This window comes from Carcharhinus amblyrhynchos, chromosome 17 (assembly GCF_965287045.1).
Source record: "Carcharhinus amblyrhynchos chromosome 17, sCarAmb.v2.hapA, whole genome shotgun sequence".
NCBI classification, from domain to species: domain Eukaryota; kingdom Metazoa; phylum Chordata; class Chondrichthyes; order Carcharhiniformes; family Carcharhinidae; genus Carcharhinus; species Carcharhinus amblyrhynchos.
In genome coordinates, this window is record NC_137340.1 from 49557760 (window position 1) to 49580510 (window position 22751).

The 22751-nt window shown below is 45.8% G+C and overlaps 1 protein-coding gene and 1 pseudogene across 1 annotated transcript in view; one reads left to right on the forward strand and one right to left on the reverse strand.

Annotated features, from left to right (window-relative positions):
• The window catches only part of LOC145354586 (uncharacterized), a 155608-nt gene that overhangs the window by 109987 nt on the left and 22870 nt on the right, over window positions 1-22751 (forward strand). The window contains exons 12-14 of the mRNA XM_080206050.1: window positions 4122-4212; window positions 5655-5745; window positions 19840-19917. Coding sequence (XP_080062176.1) covers window positions 4122-4212; window positions 5655-5745; window positions 19840-19917 — 260 coding nt within the window. The remainder of the gene's footprint in view (window positions 1-4121; window positions 4213-5654; window positions 5746-19839; window positions 19918-22751) is intronic.
• On the reverse strand, window positions 20950-21175 carry LOC145354611 (U2 spliceosomal RNA; annotated as a pseudogene).

Consider the following 22751-nt stretch of genomic DNA (forward strand, 5'->3'; position numbering starts at 1 on the left):
CATTCTCCCCCGTGTCTGCGTGGGTTTCCTCCGGGTGCTCCAGTTTTTTCCCACACTCCAAAGAAGTGCGGGTTAGGTTGATTGGCCGTGCTAAATTGCCCCTGAGTGTCAGGGGATTAGCAGGGTGAGGTTACAGGAATGGGGCCTGGGTGGGATTGTGGTCAGTGCAGACTCAAAATAAACTCAATTTAGTTAGCCAGATCCCCCTTTTCACCTTGACTAATTTCTATATTCCTTATTCAGGGTTTGTGGGAGAATGTGGTGATATTTACTTGTTTTTGCTGACTTCCCAAGCTGTCTGAGCTGCTGCTTCACAGAGGCAACATTCCTTGCTGTTCTGGGATGAGACTGGCTCGCCATCAAACAGTCACTTTGAACATGATGATTTGGGTGTGGCAGAAGACAAAGTGTGTGCAGCGCCTGGGACCGTGAATGTCTCAAAACATAACCAAGGGAATCATCTTTACCTGGAGGGTGGTAGGAATGTGGAACTCGCTACCACAGAACCACGGAATCCTTGCAGTACAGAAGGAGGCCAGTCGAGTCTGCACTGACTCTATGCCAGAGCATCCCACCCAAGACCATCCCCGTAACCCCACGTGTTTACCCTGCTAATCCCCCACCCTCCAACCTTCACATCTTGGGACACTAAGGGGCAATTTAGCACGGCCAATCCACCTAACCTGCACATCTCTGGAATGTGAGAGGAAGCCGGAGCACCCAGAGGAAACCCACGCAGACACAGGGAGAGCATTTGGAATATTGTGAGCAGTTTTGGGCCCCCATAGCTAAGGAAGGATGTGCTGGCCTTGGAGGTGGACCAGAGGATGTCTTCAGGAATGAAGGGAATGAGGAGCAGTTGAGGAATCTGGGTCTGTACTCGATGGAGCTTAGAAGTATGAGGGTGGATCTAATTGAAACGTATAGAATACTGAGAGACCTAGGTAGAGTGGACGTGGAGAGGATGTTCCCACTAATGGGAGAGGCTCGAACTCGAGGGCACAACCTCAGAGTGAAGGGATGCTCTTTTAAAGCTGAGATGAGGAGGATTTCTTCAGCCAGAGGGTGGTGACTCTGTGGAACAGAGGGCTGTGGAGGCCAGGTCACTGCGTGCCTTTCAGACAGAGATAGATAGGTTCTTGATCAATTAGTGGATCAAGGGTTATGGGGAGAAGGCAGGAGAATGGGAATGAGAATCATATCAGCCACGATTGAATGGTGGAGCAGACTCGATGCGCCGAACAGCTCACTCCCTCTACTATATCTCATAGTCTAACGTGCAAACTCCACACAGACAGTGACCCGAGGCTGGAATTGAACCCGGGTCCCTGGGGCTGTGAGGCAGCAGTGCTAACCACTGTGCCACCGTGGCATCCATGAGAACCATAGGGAGTAATTGAGGCAAATAACATTGGTGCAATTGAGGGGAAGATGGATAAAAGTATGAGACAAACGTAAAGAAATCAAAGGAATTGTGGACTGTGTGAGATGGAGAGAGATGGAAGGAGAGTCATGTGGGAGCACAGACCAGTTGGGCCAAATGGCCTGTTTCTGTGCTATAAATATTGGTAGCACTCTGTGAGACAGGCACTTTTCTAAGTTCAGTGACTCGAATGAATAGTTTATTGTGAACTGTAAGCACGAATTAACCAGAATAATTGTTCAAAAGACTTGGCAGAACATTTAATGGGGGAGATAGTTCTGTAGCTAAAATACCACAACTGATAGTTCTCTGTTGAGTTCTGTCATGATTGGTTAATGGTTTCTTGCTTTTTGACAGACGGACACTGAATGACACTTTTCCCTTCTTGTGGGATTGTGTATTTTTTTTTAAAAATTGTACTCTTCATTTCTTTTTCTGGTAATCTTTGCATTGAGTGATTAATAATTACATATAACCTGCTATCTCTAGTCAAAAATAGCATGAGAGTGCTTGGGAATCTGCTTGACTGATGCTGGGCTAGTCATTCTGTAGCACACATCTCCATTGAGATTAGGTGTGTATTGAGAAACCCATTAACAAAAATACTGATGCCATTTAACTGCGTTTATCTTCTACATTCTGAGGATAAAGAAGGCCCAGTGAAATCTGGCTGTAACAATGTTGATTAAAAATAATAAAGTTAAGAGTTGTTTTGGGCGTTAAGTCATTGTTCTGTCCGTACAACCCCTATTGAGCAAAAGGAGGCCATTTGGCCCATTGAGTCTGCACTGACTTTCCAGAACAGCATCCCACGCAGGACTCCCTTCCCCCTTCTCCCCCGACTGCCGAAAAGGTCTATGCTGATGTTTATGTTTTTTATTCGTCGGCTTACATTAACACTGCAATGAAGTTACCGTGAGAATTCTCCAGCCACCCCACTCTGGCGCCAGTTTGGGTACATTGAGGGAAAATTTAGCACGGCCAATGCATCAAACCATCACATCTTTCAAACTGTGGGAAGAAATCGGAGTGCCCAGAGGAAACCCACGCAGACACGGGGGAGGACATGCAGTCTCTGCACAGACAGTGACCCAAGCCGGGAATCGAACCAGGCTCCCTGTCGCTGTGAGGCAGCAGTGCTAACCACTGTGCCACCGTGCTGCCCACCTTATCTCATCAACATCACCATCTGTTCCTGCCTCCCTCATGTGGTTTTCAAGCTCACTATTCACCTCACTCACTGCATATAGCAGTGAGTTCCACATTCTAACTCTGAGTAAAGGGCCTTCCTGAATTCCTATTTGGATTTAACAGTTTACTCTCTTATGTTGGTGGCCCCCAGTTCCTGTTATGCCTGGGAGCGATAACACCTTCGCTACAGTACACCTACTTTATATTCCCATCTGTCTTGGCCTGAACTGTTAACTCAATGTGTTACCCAGTCCCAAGTGTTCCATTTCAAATCTCAAAACAGAAAGATCGTAGAATCCTGACAGTGCAGAAGGAGGCCTTTCAGCCCATCGAGCCTGCACCGACCACAGTGGCACCCAGCCCCTATCCCTGTAGCCCCAAATATTTACCCTAGCTAGTCCCCCTGACACTGAGGGGCAGTTTAGCATGGCCAACCCACCTAACCTGCACATCTTTGGAGTGTGAGAAGAAACTGGAGCACCCGGAGGAAACCCACGCAGACACGAGAAGATTCCACAAGAGTAAGAAGCGATTTGAGTGAAACCTTTAAGATCCTGAGGAGTGTTGACACGGTGGATGTGGAGAAGATGTTTCCACTTGTGGGAGAATCTAGAATTAGGGGTCCTGTTTAGAGATAAGAGGTGGCCAGTTTGAGACAGAGGTGAGGAGAAATTATTTCTCTTAAGATCCCAAAAATAGTCCTTTCTTCACTATGTGAGGTTAAGATTTGGGTGTCTCAAATTACGCAGCAGGGCCAATTGGGCTCATGAGTGACTTGGAATCATTTATCAAGTACTTAATTAACGTATGAACAGACGTGCGTACTAACATACAAATTAGGAGTAGGAGGAGGCCATTCAGCCCCTCCATAAGATATAGGAGCAGAATTAGACCGTTTGGCCCAGGACGTCTGCTCTGCCATTTGATCATGGCTAATAAGTTTCTCAACCCCTTTCTCCTGCCTTTTCCCTGTAACCTTTGATCCCTTTACCAATCAGGAGCCTCTCTATCTCTGTCTAAAATACACTCAATGACCCAGCCTCCACAGCCTTCAGTGGCAATGAGCCTCGAGCCTGCTCCGCCATTCAATAAGATCATGAGTTGATAAGCTTCAAATCTAACATCAACTCCACATTCCTGCCTCCCCCTCCCCCCCGCTCCCAATAACCTTTAATTCCCAACCCCGCCCGGCTCGTTAATCAAGAATCTACCCACCTCTGCCTTAAAAAATATTCAAAGACTCTGCTTCCACCACCTCTTGAGGAAGAGGGTTCCAAAAACACACCACACTCTGAGCGGCAAAGATTCTCCGCAGTTGAAGCAAGTTTCAAAATGATACATAAATTACAGTAAGAAGTCTCACAACACCAGGTTAAGGTCCAGCAGGTTTATTTGGTAGCACGAGCTTTCTTTGCACTGCTCCTTCATCAGGTGATATCCAGAAGCGTTGACTGAACTGTATAAAGTTGCCTCTGTTTAAGAGACGCTCTTTTTACATTTGTTTCAGAACATGGGTTTTACCCAGCAACAGAGCTTAATGGCGTTACAGCAACATCAAACAGTCGAGGCTGCGCTGGACTCCCGGATAGTGTTAAACTGTAAGTGCTGTTGACTCGCCAACAACTTTGTCCAGTTGGTCCTTACTTATTGGGCTAGCTCAGGTGACTTTCCCTTTGCTCCTGAACGAACAATCACCACACGGGTGTCTAATGAACAAGCTGAGGAAGGGATCCGAAATGTAATAGTGACATTCTCATATTGACTTTCATAGAACATAGAACATTACAGCGCAGAACAGGCCCTTCGGCCCACGATGTTGCGCCGACCAGTTAAAAAACAATGACCCACTAACCTAAACCAATCCCTTTTCGTCCATAAACCTATCCACGGATCTCTAAAACGCCCCCAAACTAGGCGCATTTACAACCGCAGCAGGCAGGGCATTCCAATCCCTCACCACCCTCTGGGTAAAGAACCTACCCCTGACATCCGTCCTATAACTACCCCCCCTTAATTTAAAGCCATGCCCCCTCGTGCTAGCTTTCTCCATCCGAGGAAAAAGGCTGTCACTGTCCACCCTATCTAAACCTCTAATCATCTTATATGTTTCAATAAGATCCCCTCTTAGCTGCCTTCTTTCCAGCGAAAACAACCCCAAATCCCTCAGTCTCTCCTCATAGGACCTCCCCTCCATACCAGGCAACATCCTGGTAAACCTCCTCTGCACCCTCTCCAAAGCCTCCACATCCTTCCTGTAATGTGGGGACCAGAACTGCACACAGTACTCCAAGTGCGGCCGCACCAGAGTTGTGTACAGTTGCAACATGACGCTGCGACTCCTAAATTCAATCCCCCTACCAATAAACGCCAAGACACCGTTTGCCTTCTTAACAACCCTATCTACTTGATTCCCAACTTTCAGGGATCTATGTACACATACACCTAGATCCCTCTGTTCATCCACACATTTCCTCATTAGGACGTGCAGATCTGAAGGTCCCCAATCCATTGGAGCAGGGTATGTCTACTGGACCTTAACACCCACTGATACCTGCTGTGTACTGCAGCTTTTAAAATGTAAAGGAGTTTCCAACACAACAAAGTCAGTGTTGGGAAGGAAGAGGCATTCTTTGATCATGCAGGCGAAACTAAATTGGATCATCACTTTTTCAGCATCACTTTCAACTCCCAACTCATCATCAAAGAAATTAGGTTGTTGGGAACAGCACTAAGGAACACACCATTCTGTCTGTAACACATCCTGCTGGATTTAAGACTGGAACTCCCTATCCTTACAGCACTGTGAATGTAGCCATACCTCACAGACTAGGTTCCAGAAGGCATCATCTGGGTTATTATAGCCGATGTGTATTATCCAACCTCAGCGGTTGACATCCATAGAATGAATATGAGAAAAATTAAACACTTTGATCTCCTTCTGTAATCTAGCATTGATTTTGAGTCTGCAGCTGCTAATTTCCTTAAGCAATGGTGGACCTGGGGTGTTAATTCATAATCCCTATTCTTTCGATTTCCACAGTTCAGGAGCCAAATCCAGGGACCTTGGAGATGCCGGAGGAAGAGGACCATTTATTTTTAATCAATTTTCCTATAATTGAGGATCAAACTGAGTAGGTATCTTGTGTACTCATGTGTGTCTACTGTCTGTGGAGGCTGGTTAGATGAGATCTTTTGGACGCTGTAGTGGTAATATTCTTGCCTGATCCAGAGAGTGTAATGTAAACTGTGTGGAGTTTGCATGTTCTCCCCGTACCCGCATGGGTTTCCTCCCACAGCCATAGATCATGGAATCCCCACTGTGCAGAAGGAGGCCATTCAGTCCATCGAGTCCACACCTAGATTGTTGTAAGAGAAGAGATTGGGTCAATTGGGCCTGTAATCGCTGGAGGCATATAAGATGATAAAAGGTATGGATAAGGTAGACGAGAAGTGGATGCTTCCTCGTGTGGGGCATTCGGGGATGAGAGATTATTGCTTTAAATTTGCTAGCCCCTATCCTAAGACTATGACCTCTTGAGTTGAGGAGAAACTACTTCTCCCAAAGGATTGTGAATCTGGAATTCACTATCCCAAAGTGCAGTGGATGCTGGGACAGTGAGTCACTTTAAGGAGGAGTTAGGTAGATTTTTAATTGGGAATGAGTTGAAGGGCTATGGGGAGAAGGCAGGAAAATGGGGATGAGGAGCATATCAGCCATGATCGAATGGCGGGGCGGATCCGATGGCCTAATTCTACTCCTATATCTTATGAACTTATGAATGTATGAATTTATATTGAAGCATATAAAATTGTGACAGGGCTGGACAGACTGGGGACAGGAAAGTTGCTTCCTCTGGATGGGGAGTCGAGAACAAGGGGTTACAATTTCAGGAAACAGGATAGGCCGTTGAGGGCTGAGATGAGGAGAAATTTCTGCACTCAGAGGGTGGTGAACCTGTGGGATTCTCTCCCACAGAAAGATGTGGAGGCTGAGTCATTGGATACATTTGTGGTAACCTCCGTGGGGAATCTTTAATTGATCTCCTTATGAGGCTTGCGGAATACAAGTTCCCATGGTAACAGGCAATGGCCTGCCAAGATGGAGCTCGTCACCTGAGCCCTGATAAAGTGGACTCCAGAATGGGTCTGGAAAGCGTTCAGTCTGGATGGGACTCATGTATGTGTATCACAGGGTTATGGCTTACATTTATGATTTACAATAAACGTTGTTCCTTTCCCGTCAGCGTCCTGAGTTATTAGAATATTTAAGAAGAAAATAGACTTCTAGACTCTGAAGGTGTCAGTGGGAATGGGGAGAGAGAGGTAGAGGATCAGCTGTGATCATATTGAACGTTGGAACAGGCTCAAAGGGCCAAATGGCCTACTCCTGTTCTTATTATGTTTTCTGGATAACAGCCAAAAGCTACCATCATTGTTTCTCTTCTTGCTTCTCTGTGATCTTATACAGTGGATTTGTGGTCCCAGCTGAGAGGAACTAATTCAATGCAAAACTGATTTGGACCAAGACCATTTCTTATCACAGGATCATAGAATTCCGAAGGTGCAGAAGGAGGCCATTTGGCCCAACGAGTTTGCACCGACAACAATCCCACCCAGCCCCAAACCCGTAACCCTATGCATTTACCCTGCTAATCCCCCTGACATAAAGGGAGCACTTTAGCATGGCCAGTCAACATCTTTGGAGTGTGGGAGGAAATCGGAGCACCCAGAGGAAACCCAAGCTGACATGGGGAGGACGTGCAAACTTCACACAGACAGTGGGCCGAGCCGGGAATCGAATCCAGGTCCCTGGCGCTGTGAGGCAGCAGTGTCAACCAAAAAGTGAAGGAAAAGTTTATTTATTAGTCACAAGTAGGCTTACTTTCACACTTCAATGAAGTTACTGTGAAAATCCCCTAATCGCCACACTCTGGCACCTATTCGGGTACACTGAGGTAGAATTAACATGGCCAATGCACCCACCCAGCACGCTATAGGATTCCATAATTCGATGAGTAATTAGTAGTGGGATATCCCGAGATCATGAAGGCATGTAATAAATCCAGGGCTACCTACCATTTTTCTGTACACGTGGGACTGATGTGCAGCTAGATTGCTGTTAATTAAAATAATAGTGCAGATTGTGTTCTTTCAGAGGCTGTGGGACTTCATAACTTGAGTCTCAAGGGTACAAATGAATTACAATGACCTTTTGGTGCCATTTTAGATCACGTTATTTGGGAATCCACTAAACAAATGAGAATGAGTATTGAGTATCTTTTTTATTATTAAAGCGTCATTTCTATCCCTGAGAAAATGAGAAAACACATGTAGGAAACTGAAATGTTCAATACAAACAAACAATTATATAAACAGTCACTCGGTAATGCAGGACTTGAACGTTGCTGAAAAAAGATACATGTTGTTGAAGTTTTTCATCTTGCACTCACCAGGACAAATGCAAGAATGCCAAATCTCAGGTCATCACAAATGCTCATACTACAGGATAAAAGGGTGCTGATTGGTTGGGAAGTCAGCTCTGATTGGCTGTGGGGTTGTCATGGAGAAAGTAAGAAATCTCACCACACCAGGTTAAAGCCCAACGGGTTTATTTAGAAGCACGAGCTTTCAGAGTGCTGCTCCTTCATCACCGGGTGTTGTGAGACTTCTTACACAAAAAAGAGCCAGTAAGGCTGATTGAAAAATTGTACCAGGGCAAATTATTAAAGCAGACAGCACAATCATTGCAAGAGATAATAACACCACATGTAATCTGGCCTATCTCTCCTCTAACTAGATGTGGGATGCCAATACAAACCAGTATATTTAGCTGCTTCAGGATTGTACCTAGTCACGGAACTATAGAATCCCTACAGTCCAGAAGGAGGCCATTCAGCCCATTGAGTCTGCACCGACTCTCTGTCAGAGTAACTTACTCAGGCCTGCTGCACCACACATTTATCACGACTAATTCGTCTAACTACATGTCTTGGGACATTTAGGGGCAATTATACAAGCTAATCCACCTAACCTGCATATCTGTGGACTGTGGGAGGAAACCAGAGCACCTGGAAGAAACTTACACAGGCAAGGGGGAGAATGTACAAACCTGTACTGGTATACAGTGCCCACCCCAGTCCAACACCAGCATCTCAACCTCATAGTGAAAGCAATAGGAATTGCTAGGTTCCCCAAGTTCCTGGGTAATTAAAAAATTACTTGAATATCTTACTTTTGTTGGAAGAAAATGGGTCTGTTTATATATATCTTTAGAAATTATGTAAAAAATATATCAAATTCAATCCTTATCTGTTACGATAGAATCATAAAATTCCTGTAGTTCAGGAGCCCATCAAGCCTGCACCGATAACAATCCCACCCAGGCCCTATCCCTGTAACTCCATCCATTTACCCTACTAATCCCCCTGACTGACCAATCAACCTAACCTCTTTCGACTGTGGGAGGAAACCGGAGCACCCAGAGGAAACCCACGCAGACATGGGGAGAATGTGCAGACTCCACATAGATAGTGACCCAAGCCGGGAATCAAACCCAGATCCCTGGTGCTATGAGGCAGCTGTGCTAACCACTGTGCTGCCCCATGTTATATTCCAGATGTTGCACTTCAGACAGTGCACCGTGCCAAGGGTGCAAAACAAGAATTTTGCAAAACAGGAGAATGATGTGATATCAGTCAAAATTCTTTTGACCAGAAGTCTGGAGTTTACAGGCAATCACATCAAAGATAAAAGCCATGATAGTGGCCTGGATTTTTGATTTGATTTACTATTGTCTCATGTGTCAGCACACTTTGAAAAGTATTGTTTCTTGTACAGGATAAAGCATACTGTTCATTGAAAAGGAAAGGAGCGAGTGCAGAATGTAGTATTACAGTCATAGCTAGGGTGTAGAGAAAGATCAACTTAATGCAAGATAAGTCCATTCAAAAGTCTGATGGCAGCAGGGAAAAAGCTGTTCTTGAGTTGGTTGGTATGCGATCTCAGACTTTTGTATCTTTTTCCCGATGGAAGAAGGCAAAAGAGAGAATGTCCAGACTGCATGGGATCCTTAATTATGCTGACTGCTTTGCCGAGGCAGTGAGAAGTGTAGACAGAGTCAGTGGATGGGAGGCTGGCTTGTGTGACGGATTGGACTGTGTTCACAATCTTTTGCAGTTCCTTGTGATCTTGGGCAGAGCAGGACCCATACCAAGCTGCGATACAACCAGAAAGGATGCTCTCTATGGTGCATCTGTAAAAGCTGGAGAGAGTCATAGCTGATATGCCAAATTTCCTTAATCTTCTGGGAAAATAGAGGCGTTGGTGGGCTTTCTTAACTATAGTGTCCACATGGGGGGACCAGAACAGGTTGTTGGTGAGCTGGATGCCTCAGCTTTTTACCATTTATATAGATGATCTGAAGGAGGGAACCGAGTGTAGGGTGTCGAAATTTGCTGATGACACCAAGATTGGGGGAACGGCAAATTGCGCAGAGGGTGTGGAGAGTCTGCAGAAGGATCTAGATAGGCTGGGCGAATGGGCCAGGAAATGGCAAATGGAATTTAATGTTGGCAAGTGTGAGGTGGTCCACTTTGGTAGGAAGAATGGTAGGAAGGACTATTACTTACGAGGCGAAAAACTGCAGCAGGCGACGGTGCAGAGGGACCTCGGGGTCCTTGTGCATGAGTCGCAAAAACCCAGCTTGCAGGTGCAGCAGGTGGTCAGGAAGGCGAATGGGATGCTGGCCTTCATAGCGAGGGGGATTGAATATAAAAGTAGGGAGGTCTTGTTGCAGCTGTATAGGGCATTGGTGAGGCCGCAGCTGGAGTACTGTGTGCAGTTTTGGGCGCCACACCTGCGCAAAGATATTTTGGCCTTGGAGGGAGTGCAGAGGAGGTTTACTAGGCTGATACCGGAGTTGAGGGGGTTGAGCTATGAGGAGAGGCTGAATAAACTGGGCTTGTACTTGTTAGAGTTTAGAAGAATGAGGGGAGATCTCATTGAGACGTATAAGATGATGAATGGGATGGATAGGATAGAGGTGGAGAGACTCTTCCCGCTCAAAAAAGACAGTAGGACTAGGGGGCACAGCCTCAAGATAAAAGGGGGGCGGTTTAGAACGGAGTTGAGGAGGAACTTCTTCACTCAAAGGGTGGTGAATCTCTGGAATTCTCTGCCTGTTGAAGTGGTGGAGGCTGCCTCGCTAAATATTTTTAAGAAGCGGGTTGATGGGTTCTTGATAAGAGAGGGGATTAAGGGTTATGGGGAGAAAGCGGGAAAGTGGAACTGAGCAGCGACAGATCAGCCATGATCTTATTGAATGGCGGGGCAGGCTCAAAGGGCTAGATGGCCTACTCCTGCTCCTATTTCTTATGTTCTTATGTTCTTATGGACACCTAAATTCTTGAAGCTCTCAACCCTTTCTGTTTCATTCACGTTGATGTAGACACGTTCTTTTGAAGTCAATGACAATCTCCTTTGCTTTGTTGACATTGAAGGAGAGATTATTGTTGCTGTTATTATTATTTACAAATCGAACACTGACTAGGAGAGTGGCATGGTAGCACAGTGGTTAGCACTGCTGCCTCAGAGCTTCGGGGACCTGCGCACATTTCCAGCCTGGGCTGACTATCTGTGCGGAGTTTGTACATTCTCCCCATGCCTGTGTAAGTTTCTTTCGGGCGCTCTGGCTTCCTCCCACAGTCCAAAGATGCACAGGTTAGGTGGATTAGCTTGCTTAATTGCCCCTAAATGTCCCAAGACATGTAGTTAGATGAATTAGTCATGATAAATGTCACAGGGATAGGGTGGTGTAGCAGGCCTGAGTAAGTTACTCTGTCAGAGAGTAAGTACAGACTCAATGGACTGAATGGCCTCCTTCTGCACTGTAGGGATTCTATAGTTCTATGACTAGGTACAACCCTGAAGCAGCTAAACATACTGGGTTTGTACTGGTGTCTCACATCTAGATAGAGGAGAGATATGCCAGATTAAATGTGGTGTTGTTATCTCTTGCAATGATTGTGCTGTCTGCTTTAATAACCTGCTCTGGTACAATTTTTCAATTAGACTTACTGGTTCTTTTTTGTGTAAGTTTTTTGGCCTTGATTCCAGAGCCACTATTGTACGACACTTGCTCTGGCATCCTTCACAGAGCACTGGCACAACTAAGTTCATGATGTGGAGATGCCGGTGTTGGACTGGGGTGGGCACAGTAAGAAGTCTTGCAACACCAGGTTAGAGTCCAGCAGGTTTATTTGGAATCACGAGCTTTCGGAGCGCTGCTCCTTCATCAGCTGAGTGGAGGTAGGCTCACAAACACAGCATGTATAGGCAAAGACACAACTGGAAGATAATTATAGATCGGAATGTGAAGAATGGTTGGAATGTGAGTCTTTACAGGGAATCAGGTCTTTATAGGTAACCCCCACCAACGATCTTTAGACTACACCGCCCAAATCCATGACCACTTCCATCCAGAAGGACAGGGCAGTAGATACATGGAACGTCACTACCTGCAAGTTCCCCTCCAAGCCACTCACCATCCTGACTTGGAAATATATTGCCGTTCCTTCGCAGTTGCTGAGTCAAAATCCTGGAATTCCCTCCCTAACAGCATTGTGGGTCAACCCACAGCACATGGACTGCAGTGATTCAAGAAGGCAACTCACCACCTCGAGGAAATAAATACTTCAGTGGTCATGGGAATTCAGCCTCTGATCTTTTGAGTAAGCGTTCTCCAAGGCAGTCTTCATGACACAAGACAACTCAGAGTCGCTGAGCAGAGACTGATCGCCAAGTTTCGCACACATGAGAACAGCCCCAACCGGGATCTTGGGTTCATGTCACACTATCTGTAACCCCCACGACTTGCCTGGGCTTGCAAAATCTCACTTACTGTCCTGGGCTGGAGACTATTCACTCCTTTTTAATCTGTGCTTAACCCTCTCTCCACTCAGTGTTTGTACCTGTAAAGACTCACATTCCAACCATTATCTTGTAAATTGAGTCTGTGTCGATGTATGCCGTGTTTGTGAACAGAACTCCCACTTCACCTGATGAAGGAGCAGCACACCGAAAGCTTGTGCTACCAAATAAACCTGTTGGACTTTAACCTGGTGTTGTGGGACCTCTTGCTGTGAGGCAGCAGTGTTCACCACCGTGGCACTCCTAACAAGAGAAGAAATCAGGTCTGTTTAAATTAATCCCCCCCTCCTGTTTGTAACAGCGCAGAGAACAACATTTATTCTGTCTCCACATGTGTTAGCTTCTATGCCTGCTGTCCTGATTAGTCAGTTTTTAACACAAGCGTGTAATTATGCTCACCTTAAATACTCACGTTTCTCTCACTCACAAGCAATTACCTGGTGTTCAGCTGGGACAACTTAGACTACAGACATGATCATAGGTATTAAACCTCAGCAATTTAAAACTAATCTTCTTAATCTTCTTGACAATCTTCCTGTCCCTCAGTGACCATTCCTCTTGGCGTGTGTTCTTTTGAAGCTATTGCAGGTTCCACAGGTGTTTCAGTCAAATGGCAATTTCTCTGGTATAATCCCTCCCCCCTTCACCCTCACAGTATAAACCTTGTCCTATCTTCTTTGTCTCCAGCTCTGATGTAGAGTCATCCAGGCTCGAAACGTTGGCTTTATTCTCTCTCCGTAACAATGTTCAAAAGGCATCTGGATATAGAACATAGAATAGGCAGTGATTAGAGGGATATGGACCACATAGAGGCAAGAAAATATTAGATAAGAGAGGCACAGGTTTGTTGGGCCTGAGGCTCTGTTCCTGTGCTGTCCTGTGCTTTGTATCTCCCCTTGTCCCTTTTCTACACACCCAAAGATGGCTGGGTAATGGGAACTGGAGTGTTGGCTGTTTTATCCCCCTTATTGCTGCTCCCAGTTGTCCCTTACTCGTGTGGATACCAACTTACTGAAGCAAGATAGGTACTGTAGAATAAAGCAGCATGGAAGTAGGCTGTTCGGCCCACGGTATCAGGGCTGACTTTCAGTTCCACGTACCCCCCCTGCTTTTGCCCCATAACCCCATCAATGTTTCCTCTTCCAGTACTTACTGAGTTTCCTTCTGCAAGTCACTGCTGGATTTGTTTCCACTACCCACCAGGCGTGATCCTCAGTTTCCAGTTGTCCACCATTTTAGACGTCCGGCCTACCCTCACTCTGCCCTCAGCCTCCAGTGCTGTTCCAGTGAAGCTCAGTGTGAGCTTGAGGAACAGCTCCTCGATGAGACACTTCACAGCCTTCTAGATCCAACATTCGAGTTCAAGAATTTCAGGTCGTGGAAACCACTTGGTTTTTCTTTTGGATAGCAGCAGTTGGTAATGATTCTGCTTTTGAAAATTCCTACAGGAAATGTAAACAGGAGTAGGAGTAGGCCTTTAGGCCTGCCCCGCCATTCAGTACCATCATGGCTGATCTACATTGGCCTCAACCCCTTTCTGTGCCATTTCTCCATCACCCTCTATTCCTCGATCTATCATTTATCCAGCTCCATTTTAAATACTTCTAATGACCCAGCCTCCATCACCCTTTGGGGCAGAGAATTCCGGAGATTCACCACCCTCTACCAGGAGAAATTTCTACACACCTCAGTTTTAAATGTCCGGTCTTTATCTTGTAGCAATCTCCCCTTGTTCGAGACTCTCCCACTAGTGAAAACATCTCACCATCTACCCTCAGGCAGTACAGTGGGATGGCACAATGGTTAGCACTGCTGCCTCATAGCTCCAGGAACATGGGTTCGATTCCCAGCTTGGGTCACTGCCTGTGCGGAGCCTGCACATTCTCTGCGTGGATTTCCTCTGGGTGCTCTGGTTTCTTCCCACAGTCTGAAAGATGTGCTGGTTAGGCACATTGGCCGTGCTAAATTCTCCCTCGGTGTCCCCAAACAGGCGGCAAAGTGTAGCGACGAGGGGATTTTCACAGTAACTTCATTGCAGAGTCAATGTAAGCCTACTTGTGACTAATAAATATACTTTACTTTACCTATCCATTACTATTCCATTTTCTTTTGTGTTATCGTCTCTCTTATTGTTTCATTCCTCCTGCCTTGTGTCCTATCACAAGCCTCGCGTTTTCTATCCTTCTCGGCCTTTGGGGTTAAAGAACAGTGACGTCTCCAACTTATGACTAATAATCTGAGGCCAGAAAGTTCAATCTTTCTGTCTCCACAGATGCTTCCAAGTCTGCTGAGTATTGGCAGCATTTTCTGTTTTTATTTTGAAATATTTTTTCATGGCACACGCATTTTGTCTCCACTTCAAATATTTATATATTTATTTATATTTAATGCTGATAGCAAGGCTGCATTTGGAGTGTAGCAGCAAGGAACCTTGGCAAAACGGAGTCAATGAGAATCAGGGAAAAAACTCTCCGCTGGTCAGAGTCATACCTGGTACATAGAAAGATGGTTGTGGTGGTTGGAGATCAATATTCTCAGCTCCAGGACATCACTGCAGGAGTTCCTCAGGCCCGTGTGCTTGACCCAACCATCCTCAGCTGCTTCATCAATGACCTTCCTTACATCATAAGGTCAGAAGTGGGGATGTTTGCTGATGATTGTACAATATTCAGCACCATTCGTGACTCCTCAGATACTGAAGCAGTCCATGTGCAAATGCAGCAAGATCTGGACAATGTCCAGATGGGCTGGCAAGTGGCAAATAACATTCACGCTGCACAAGTGCCAGGCAATAACCAATTCCAACAAGACAGTATCTAACCATCGCCCCTTGACATTCATTTATTTTATTCATTTGTGGGACATGGGTGTCACTGCCTGGCCAGCATTTATTCCCAATCTCTAGTTGCCCTTGTTCAGAGGACAGTTGAGAGTTAACCACGCTGCTGTGTCTCTGGGCCTGACACGTAGGCCTGACCAGGTAAGGACAGCAGATTTCCTTCCCTCAAGGAACCAGATGGGTTTTTCCGACAATTGACAATGGTTTCATGGTCATCAGTAGATTCTTAATTCCAGATATTTTTTATTGAATTCAAATTCCGCCATCTGCCGTGGTGGGATTTGAACCCAGGTCCACAGAACATTAGCTGAGTTTCTGGATTAATAGTCTCGAGATAATACCACTAGGCCACTGCCTCCCCTCATTGGCATTACCATCACTGAATCCCCCACTATCAACATCTTGGGGGTTTTCATTGCTCAGAAACTGAACTGGACTAATTATAAATATACTGAGGCTACCAGAGCAGGTCAAAGGCTCAGATTCCTGTGGTGAGGAACTCACCTCCAAGTCTGTACACTACCTACAAGACACAAGTCAGGAGTGTGATGGAATACTATCCACTTGCCTGGATGAGAATAGCTTCAACAACACTCAAGAAGCTCAACACCTTCCAGGAAAAAGCACTCTATTAATATAAATAACTTGTGAGAGTTAAGACATGAACAGCAGAGGTTTGGATGTTATCAAGTTCCACCATCGACACACAGTGGCAGTCATGTGTACCATCTACAAGACGCATTGCAGAAACTCACCAAGATTCCTTAGGCAGCACCTCCCAAACCCATGACTTATTATCTGGAAGGACAAGAGTAACAGATTCATGGGAACACTCCAAGTCACTCACCATCCTGACTTGGAAATATATTGCCATTCCATCACTGTCACTGTCAAAATCCTGGAATTTCCCCCCAACAGCACGTAATACTGAATGGACAACAGTATTTCAAGAAGGCAGTCACCTTCTGAAGGGCAACTAGTAATGAGTAATAAATGTTGACCCAGCCAGCAATGTCCTGTACATGAATTAGATAAAGATGGTTTGGTTCCTTTTTCAAAGGTTCCAATTGAATCTGCTTCCACTACCTTTCCATACCCTGCTTTCCAGATCACACCAACGCACTGCTCAATTCTGTTTTCCTCTTGTCACTGGTATTTTTGCCAATCACCTGCAGGTTGGCACAGTGGTTGGCACTGCTGTCTCACAGCGCCAGGGACCCGGGTTCGATTCTGGCCTTGGGTTTGCTGTCTGTGTGGAGACTGCACATTCTCCCCATGTCTGCGTGGGTTTCCCCTGGATGCTCCGGTTTCCTCCCACAGTCTAAAGATGTTCCGGGTTATTGACCTTAGTGTCAGGGGATTAACAGGGTAAATATATGGGGTTACAGGAATAGGGTCTAGTGGGATTGTGGTCGGTGTAGACTCAGTGGGCTGAATGGCCTCCTTCTGCACTGTAGAATTCTATAAATCTGTGTCTTCTTGCCCCTCTGAAAGCAGTTTCTCCATATTTATGTTTTCAAAAATCCTTCAAGAGTTTGTCCACCTCCATAAAACCTTCCCTGAAGTTTCTCTGCTTTAATTGTCCCAATTTATCCAAGTGTGTTAAAAATGTTATTTCCTGCCTTTGTTTGTTAATGGTATATTATTTTCATTGTCAAGATAACACGCATTGTTTAATTAAGTACCTAGAGTACTGATAAAGGGGGACTGCTGAGTCACAGAATTGGTAGATAGGAAGGAGACATTTGGAACGCTGCATTCTGTAAATAAACCCAGTATCAAGAAGAGTATTAATATCTGGTTTCATATATCACCAACTAGATTGAGATTGAGTTAACAATGTTCGCTTGTGACCTGAGGAAGCACCATGTGATCCTTGACCTTACATTTAGTGAAGAAGGACAAAGAAAAAAATGAAGGAGAGAAAAGCTAGAGAGCTTAGGGAAGAGGGGAGAGCTTGAATGGGAAGGAGTTGGTGAAAAGGAGAGAAGGGGAGGGACTGAGAGAAAGAGGGGACAAGAACGAGAAGGGAGCAACAATACCAACTTACATTAACATAGCGCCTTTAACATAATGAAATATTCCAAGGTTTTTAGGGCATTAGAAAGCAAAATTTGAGACTGACCCACAGAAGGCAATATTACACCAAGAGACCAAAAGTTTATTTGGCCAATGAGGCAAGTTTTAAGGTGTGTCCTAAAGAAGTGTTTCTTAGGGGCAGCATCATGGCACAGTGGTTAGCATTGTTGCCTCAAAGCGCCAGGGACCTGGGTTCAATTCCAGCCTTGGGTGACTGTGTGGAGTTTGTGTGGGTTTCCTGTGGGTGCTCCGGTTTCCTCCCCACAGTCCAAAGATGTGCAGTTTAGGTGGATTGGCCACCCTAAATTACCCCTTAGTGTCCAAGATATAGAGGCTAGGGGGATTATCGAGCTAAATTTGTGGGGTCACGGGGAGAGGGTAAGATGTTTTGTCGGAGACTCGGTGCAGAACTCGATGGGTTAAATGGCCTCCTTCTGCTCCGTAGGTATTCTATGATTCTTCGATGATTCAATGAGGACAGTGATGGAGAGATTCAGGGAGGGAATGCCAGAGCTTTGGGACTGGGAAGCTGAAGGCATGGCGGCCAGGGTGGGACACTTAAAATTGGGGAAACTCAAGGGTCCAGAGCTAGATGAGTGCAGATATCTCGGAGCCGGAGATGATGATGGAGATAGGGAGCAGGAAGGGCCATGGAGGGATTTGCACAGCAGGATGACTATATTAAGATCCCGACAGCCTAAATGATAACCAACGTAGGTTAGTGGACATGGGGTTGGTGGGTGAACTAGACTTGTTGGATGGTAGGACAAGGACAGGGGCAGCAAATGTGGTCTGACTTCACATTTACAGAGGTTAGAACATTACAGCGCAGTACAGGCCCTTCGGCCCTCGATGTTGCGCCGACCAGTGGAACCAATCTAATGACCCTCTAACCTAAACTATTCCAATGTTATCCATATGCCTATCCACTGACCATTTGAACGCCCTTAAAGTTGGCGAGTCCGCAACTGCTGCAGGCAGGGCATTCCACGCCCTTACTACCCTCTGAGCAAAGAACCTACCTCTGACATCCGTCCTATAATTACCACCCCTTAATTTAAAGCTATGTCCCCTCGTGTTAGCCATTAGAATGTGGGGGGACTGTTGGAATATTCAAGTCTGCGTGTAACAAAGGCATGAATGAGGAATCGGAAGAAAGAGGCAGTGTAGAGAACTGGGAAACGCTGGTTGTGTCTCGTTCTGGTCGCCACACTACCAGAAGGATATGGAGGCTTTGGAGGGAGCACAGAAAAAGCTTACCAGGATGTTGCCTGGTTTGAAGGGAGATTGAATAAACTGGGATTGTTCTCCCTGGAAAGATGGAGGCTGAGGGGAGACCTGATAGAAGTTTATAAAATTATGAGGGGTATCGATAGGGTGAACAGTTGGAAGGTTTTTCCCAGGGCAGGAATGACAATTCCAAGGGGGCACAAGTTCAAAGTAAGGGAGGGTAAAGGTTCAGTGGAGGTTTGCGGGGGAAGGTTTTTACACAGAGGGTGGTGGGGGCCTGGAATGCGCTGCCAAGTGATAAACTTTTTCTGTGCTCCCTCCAAAGCCTCCACGTCCTTCTGGTAGTGTGGCGACCAGAATTAGACACAGTATTCCAAATGTGGCCTAACCAGCGTTTCCCAGCCAAGTGCTAAGTGGTTAGGGACCGACGCGTTAGCGACATTTAAGACTTATCAGGATAGAGACATGAACAGACGGGGAATAGAGGGAGATCGGTCTAGATTGGATAACATGATTGGCGCAGGCTTGGAGGGCCGAAGGGCCTGTTCCTGCGCGATACTGTCCTTTGGGATTTTGAGGAGGATAGTTGTTGCAGCAAAGGACAGTGGCAGAGCCTCGGGCTATCCCTGAGGCTAACCACTTGGTGAGAGATCCTCCGGGGAGCTGAATGCCACATCTTTAATTTCTGCTGTTCAAAGTAATGGGGGTGTTGCAAATGTTTTTTTTAAAGAAACACTCGGCAATTAGTCTGTGTTTGGACTAGATGGTGGTAAACAAGTGTCACCAATGTGGCGGCGGGCTGTGTGACAAAAGGCGTGACTAATGTGTGGAAAAACAACCTCTTCTGTAATTGTCGGCGGGACGATTAAAATAAAATCCCTTGTTGGTTAGCAGGTCAACAAGTGAGAATTTCCAGATGTTTTGTTCCAGAAGTAGTGAAAGTAATATGCACATAGATTTTAACAATTAGTGTTTACTCAAACCGTTCTCAGAAGTATCTGCCAACACTGTGAAGTACACCAGCAGCCGTTCTGTGCATGGCAGGACTCTGCGATTCAGATGAGTGACCATCCACATTCGCTGGTGGTGATTGAGGGAGGAGAGTTGCCTTGGTCAATTATCTTGTAACTGTATTTTCTCCCTCCCTCAGGCTGCCGTGTGCATCTTTGTGGATTGGAAATGTTACCGTTCACGTCAAAGAGAAGCAGCTTAAAGATCTGTTCAGGAGGTAAGTATGCTTTGTATCTGCAGCTTATCAAACAGTATGGGTTCCATTGGCATTAATTGGAGCAAGTCATTCCAATCAGCCCTCCTGTATTAGATCACGTGCAGTCTACCCCATTGTGCACTCTGCGTATTCAACAATCCCTGCTTTGCGGAAGGAGGCCATTTGGCCCATCGAGCCTGTACCAACAACAGTCCCAACTAGGCCCTAACCCGCAACCCCATGTATTTACCCTGTTAGCACCCACCCCCCAATGCTAAGAGGCAATTTAGCATGGCCAATCCACCGCACATCTTTGGACTGTGGGAGGAAACCAGAGCACCCAGAGGAAACCCAGACAGAGACGGGGAGGATGTGCAAACTCCACATAGACGGTCACCCAAGGCCAGAATTGAACCTGAATCCCTGATGCCGCGAGACAGCTGTGATAACCACCGTGCCACCCTTAATGTGAAGGAACATTCTGTATTGTTACGCCTTCATCAGAAGCATTATTGAGCACAACTCCAGATCTCACTACAAGTCCCAATGTCCTCCAAAGAGTTTTGGATCAGTTTGATCAGGAGGAGGTGATGGCCTTGTGCTTTTGTTGCTAGACTATTAATCCAGAAGCTAGTTAATGTTCGAATCCTGCCATGGCAGATGGTGGAATTTGAATTCAATAAAACAAAATCTGGAGTTAAGAATCTAATAAGAAGCATTGCCGATTGTGCATCTGGTTCACTAATGTCCTTTAGAGAAGGAAATCTGCTGTCCTTACTTGGTCTGGCCTATATGTGAATCCAGAGTCACAGCAGTATGAATGACTGTTGCTGCCCTCTGAAATGGCCTAGCAGTGTACTCTCAAGAAGGCAGCTCACCACCACCTTCTCAAGGGCAATTGGGGATAGGCAATAAATACTGGTCAACCAGTGATGCCCATGTCGCACGAACGAATAAAAGGAAATTGTCGCAACAAGCAGGTGACTGGGTAAGGACTGAGTGGTAACAATATAGCTTTGGATGAAAACGGCTCTTTCAGCCTCCTTATGTAAAAAAAATTACTCCACTCTTAAACTTACTAAGCCAGTGCTCAGAATGGACTGGGCAAACCCAAATCCATTCCTTGCTTGCTCCAAAAACCAAATTCAAAATCCAATTGAATCCAATTCAAGATCCCCACAAGAGAGGTAAACAAGATCTAAGCTGACAAGGTGAGGGATAGCACCCAGATCTCAGGCTTGATCCAACATTGATCTGAGCCAAAAGGCCAAGAAATGATCTCAAACTTCCAGGGTACCAATCCCACCAGAGCATCAGATGGTTTTTTTGCAAATGGATCAATTATCTTGACCTCAACTCTTGCCCATTTTAGCTCGGATACCTGGATTCAAGTAGAAACCAAGTGAATGGGTTTCCAGTCTCACTATGCTGACTCTCATTTCTAAATGAAGCATGTTGGGGGCTGGATGCATCTTCACACAACTTTTCAACACTTCTTTTTCGAATATTTCTAAGGGCAAGAGAATGGGGGAAAAGTGGATAACTATCTTGCGTATTAAGCTAACACTCAAGGTAGTTATCCACTTCTTGAACCAGAAGAAAGAAAGGCTAGCACCTTTCACAACCTCAGGACGTTCCCAAAGAATTTTGCCGCCAATGACGTGTAGTCTGACTGCTGTAGGAAAAGTGCCAGCCAGTTTGACACAGCAAGATCCCACAAACAGTGATCTTATAATGAGCAAATGACCTGGTTATGTTGTGTGATGTTGATTGAGGGATAATCGTTCACCAGGTAGTAGGGCCACAAGATCTTGTACATCCGCTCCAGAGGAGCGACAAGGCCTCAACTTAACATCAAATCTGAGAGACAGCACCTCCAACTCCCCCTCTCAGTACAGCACAGAGAATGTCAGACTCGATATTTATGTTTGGGTCCCTGGGACTGCAACTGTTCAATTCTCTTTAAAATCCACATTCACCTCTCCATTATATATTACATTTGGGCCTGGATTTTCCGGCCTTTTCCGTGGCGGTTTTTCCGATGGTAGATGTGGCTTGTCATTGGCTGCCTGAAGATCATAAGAAATAGGAGCGGGAGTAGGCCATCTAGCCCCTCGAGCCTGCCCCGCCATTCAATAAGATCATGGCTGATCTGAAGTGGATCAGTTCCACCGCTGAATCCATCACTGATCCCGCTGAAATCGATGGCCATTTGCATTGCTCGCTGGCCGTGCTGCTGGGAAACCCAGTCCGGGCGGCTGCCTTTGGTGGGACTGGAAAATCCCACTGATGGGAAGAGCCAGAAAATCCCAGCCTTGGTATCTGTGGCGTGCAGTTTGCTGTTTTTTTTTGATACCTGCAGTACCGGTTAGTCCTGAAGGAGGCACTCTGAAAGTTAAAGCTGCAATTTTACAGTTAGACTACATTGATCTGATTTATTACTGTCACGTGTATTTACAGTGAAAAGTATTGTTTCTTGCGCACTGTACAGACAAAGCATACTGTTCATTGAGAAGGAAATGAGATAGTGCAGAATGTAGTGTCACAGTTATAGCTAGGGTGTCGAGAATGGTCAACTTAATGCGAGGTAGGTCCATTCAAAAGTCTGACAGCAGCAGGGAAGAAGCTGTTCTTGAGTCGATCGGTACGTGACCTCAGACATTTGTATCTTTTTTCCTGACGGAGAAGATGGAAGAGAGAATGAGCGGGGTGCGTGGGGTCCTTAATTATGCTGGCTGCTTTGCCTAGGCAGCAGGAAGTGTAGACAGAGTCAGTGGATGGGAGGCTGGTTTGTGTGATGGATTCGCAATCTTTTGTAGTTTCTTGCAGTGTTGGGCAGAGCAGGGGCCATTCTA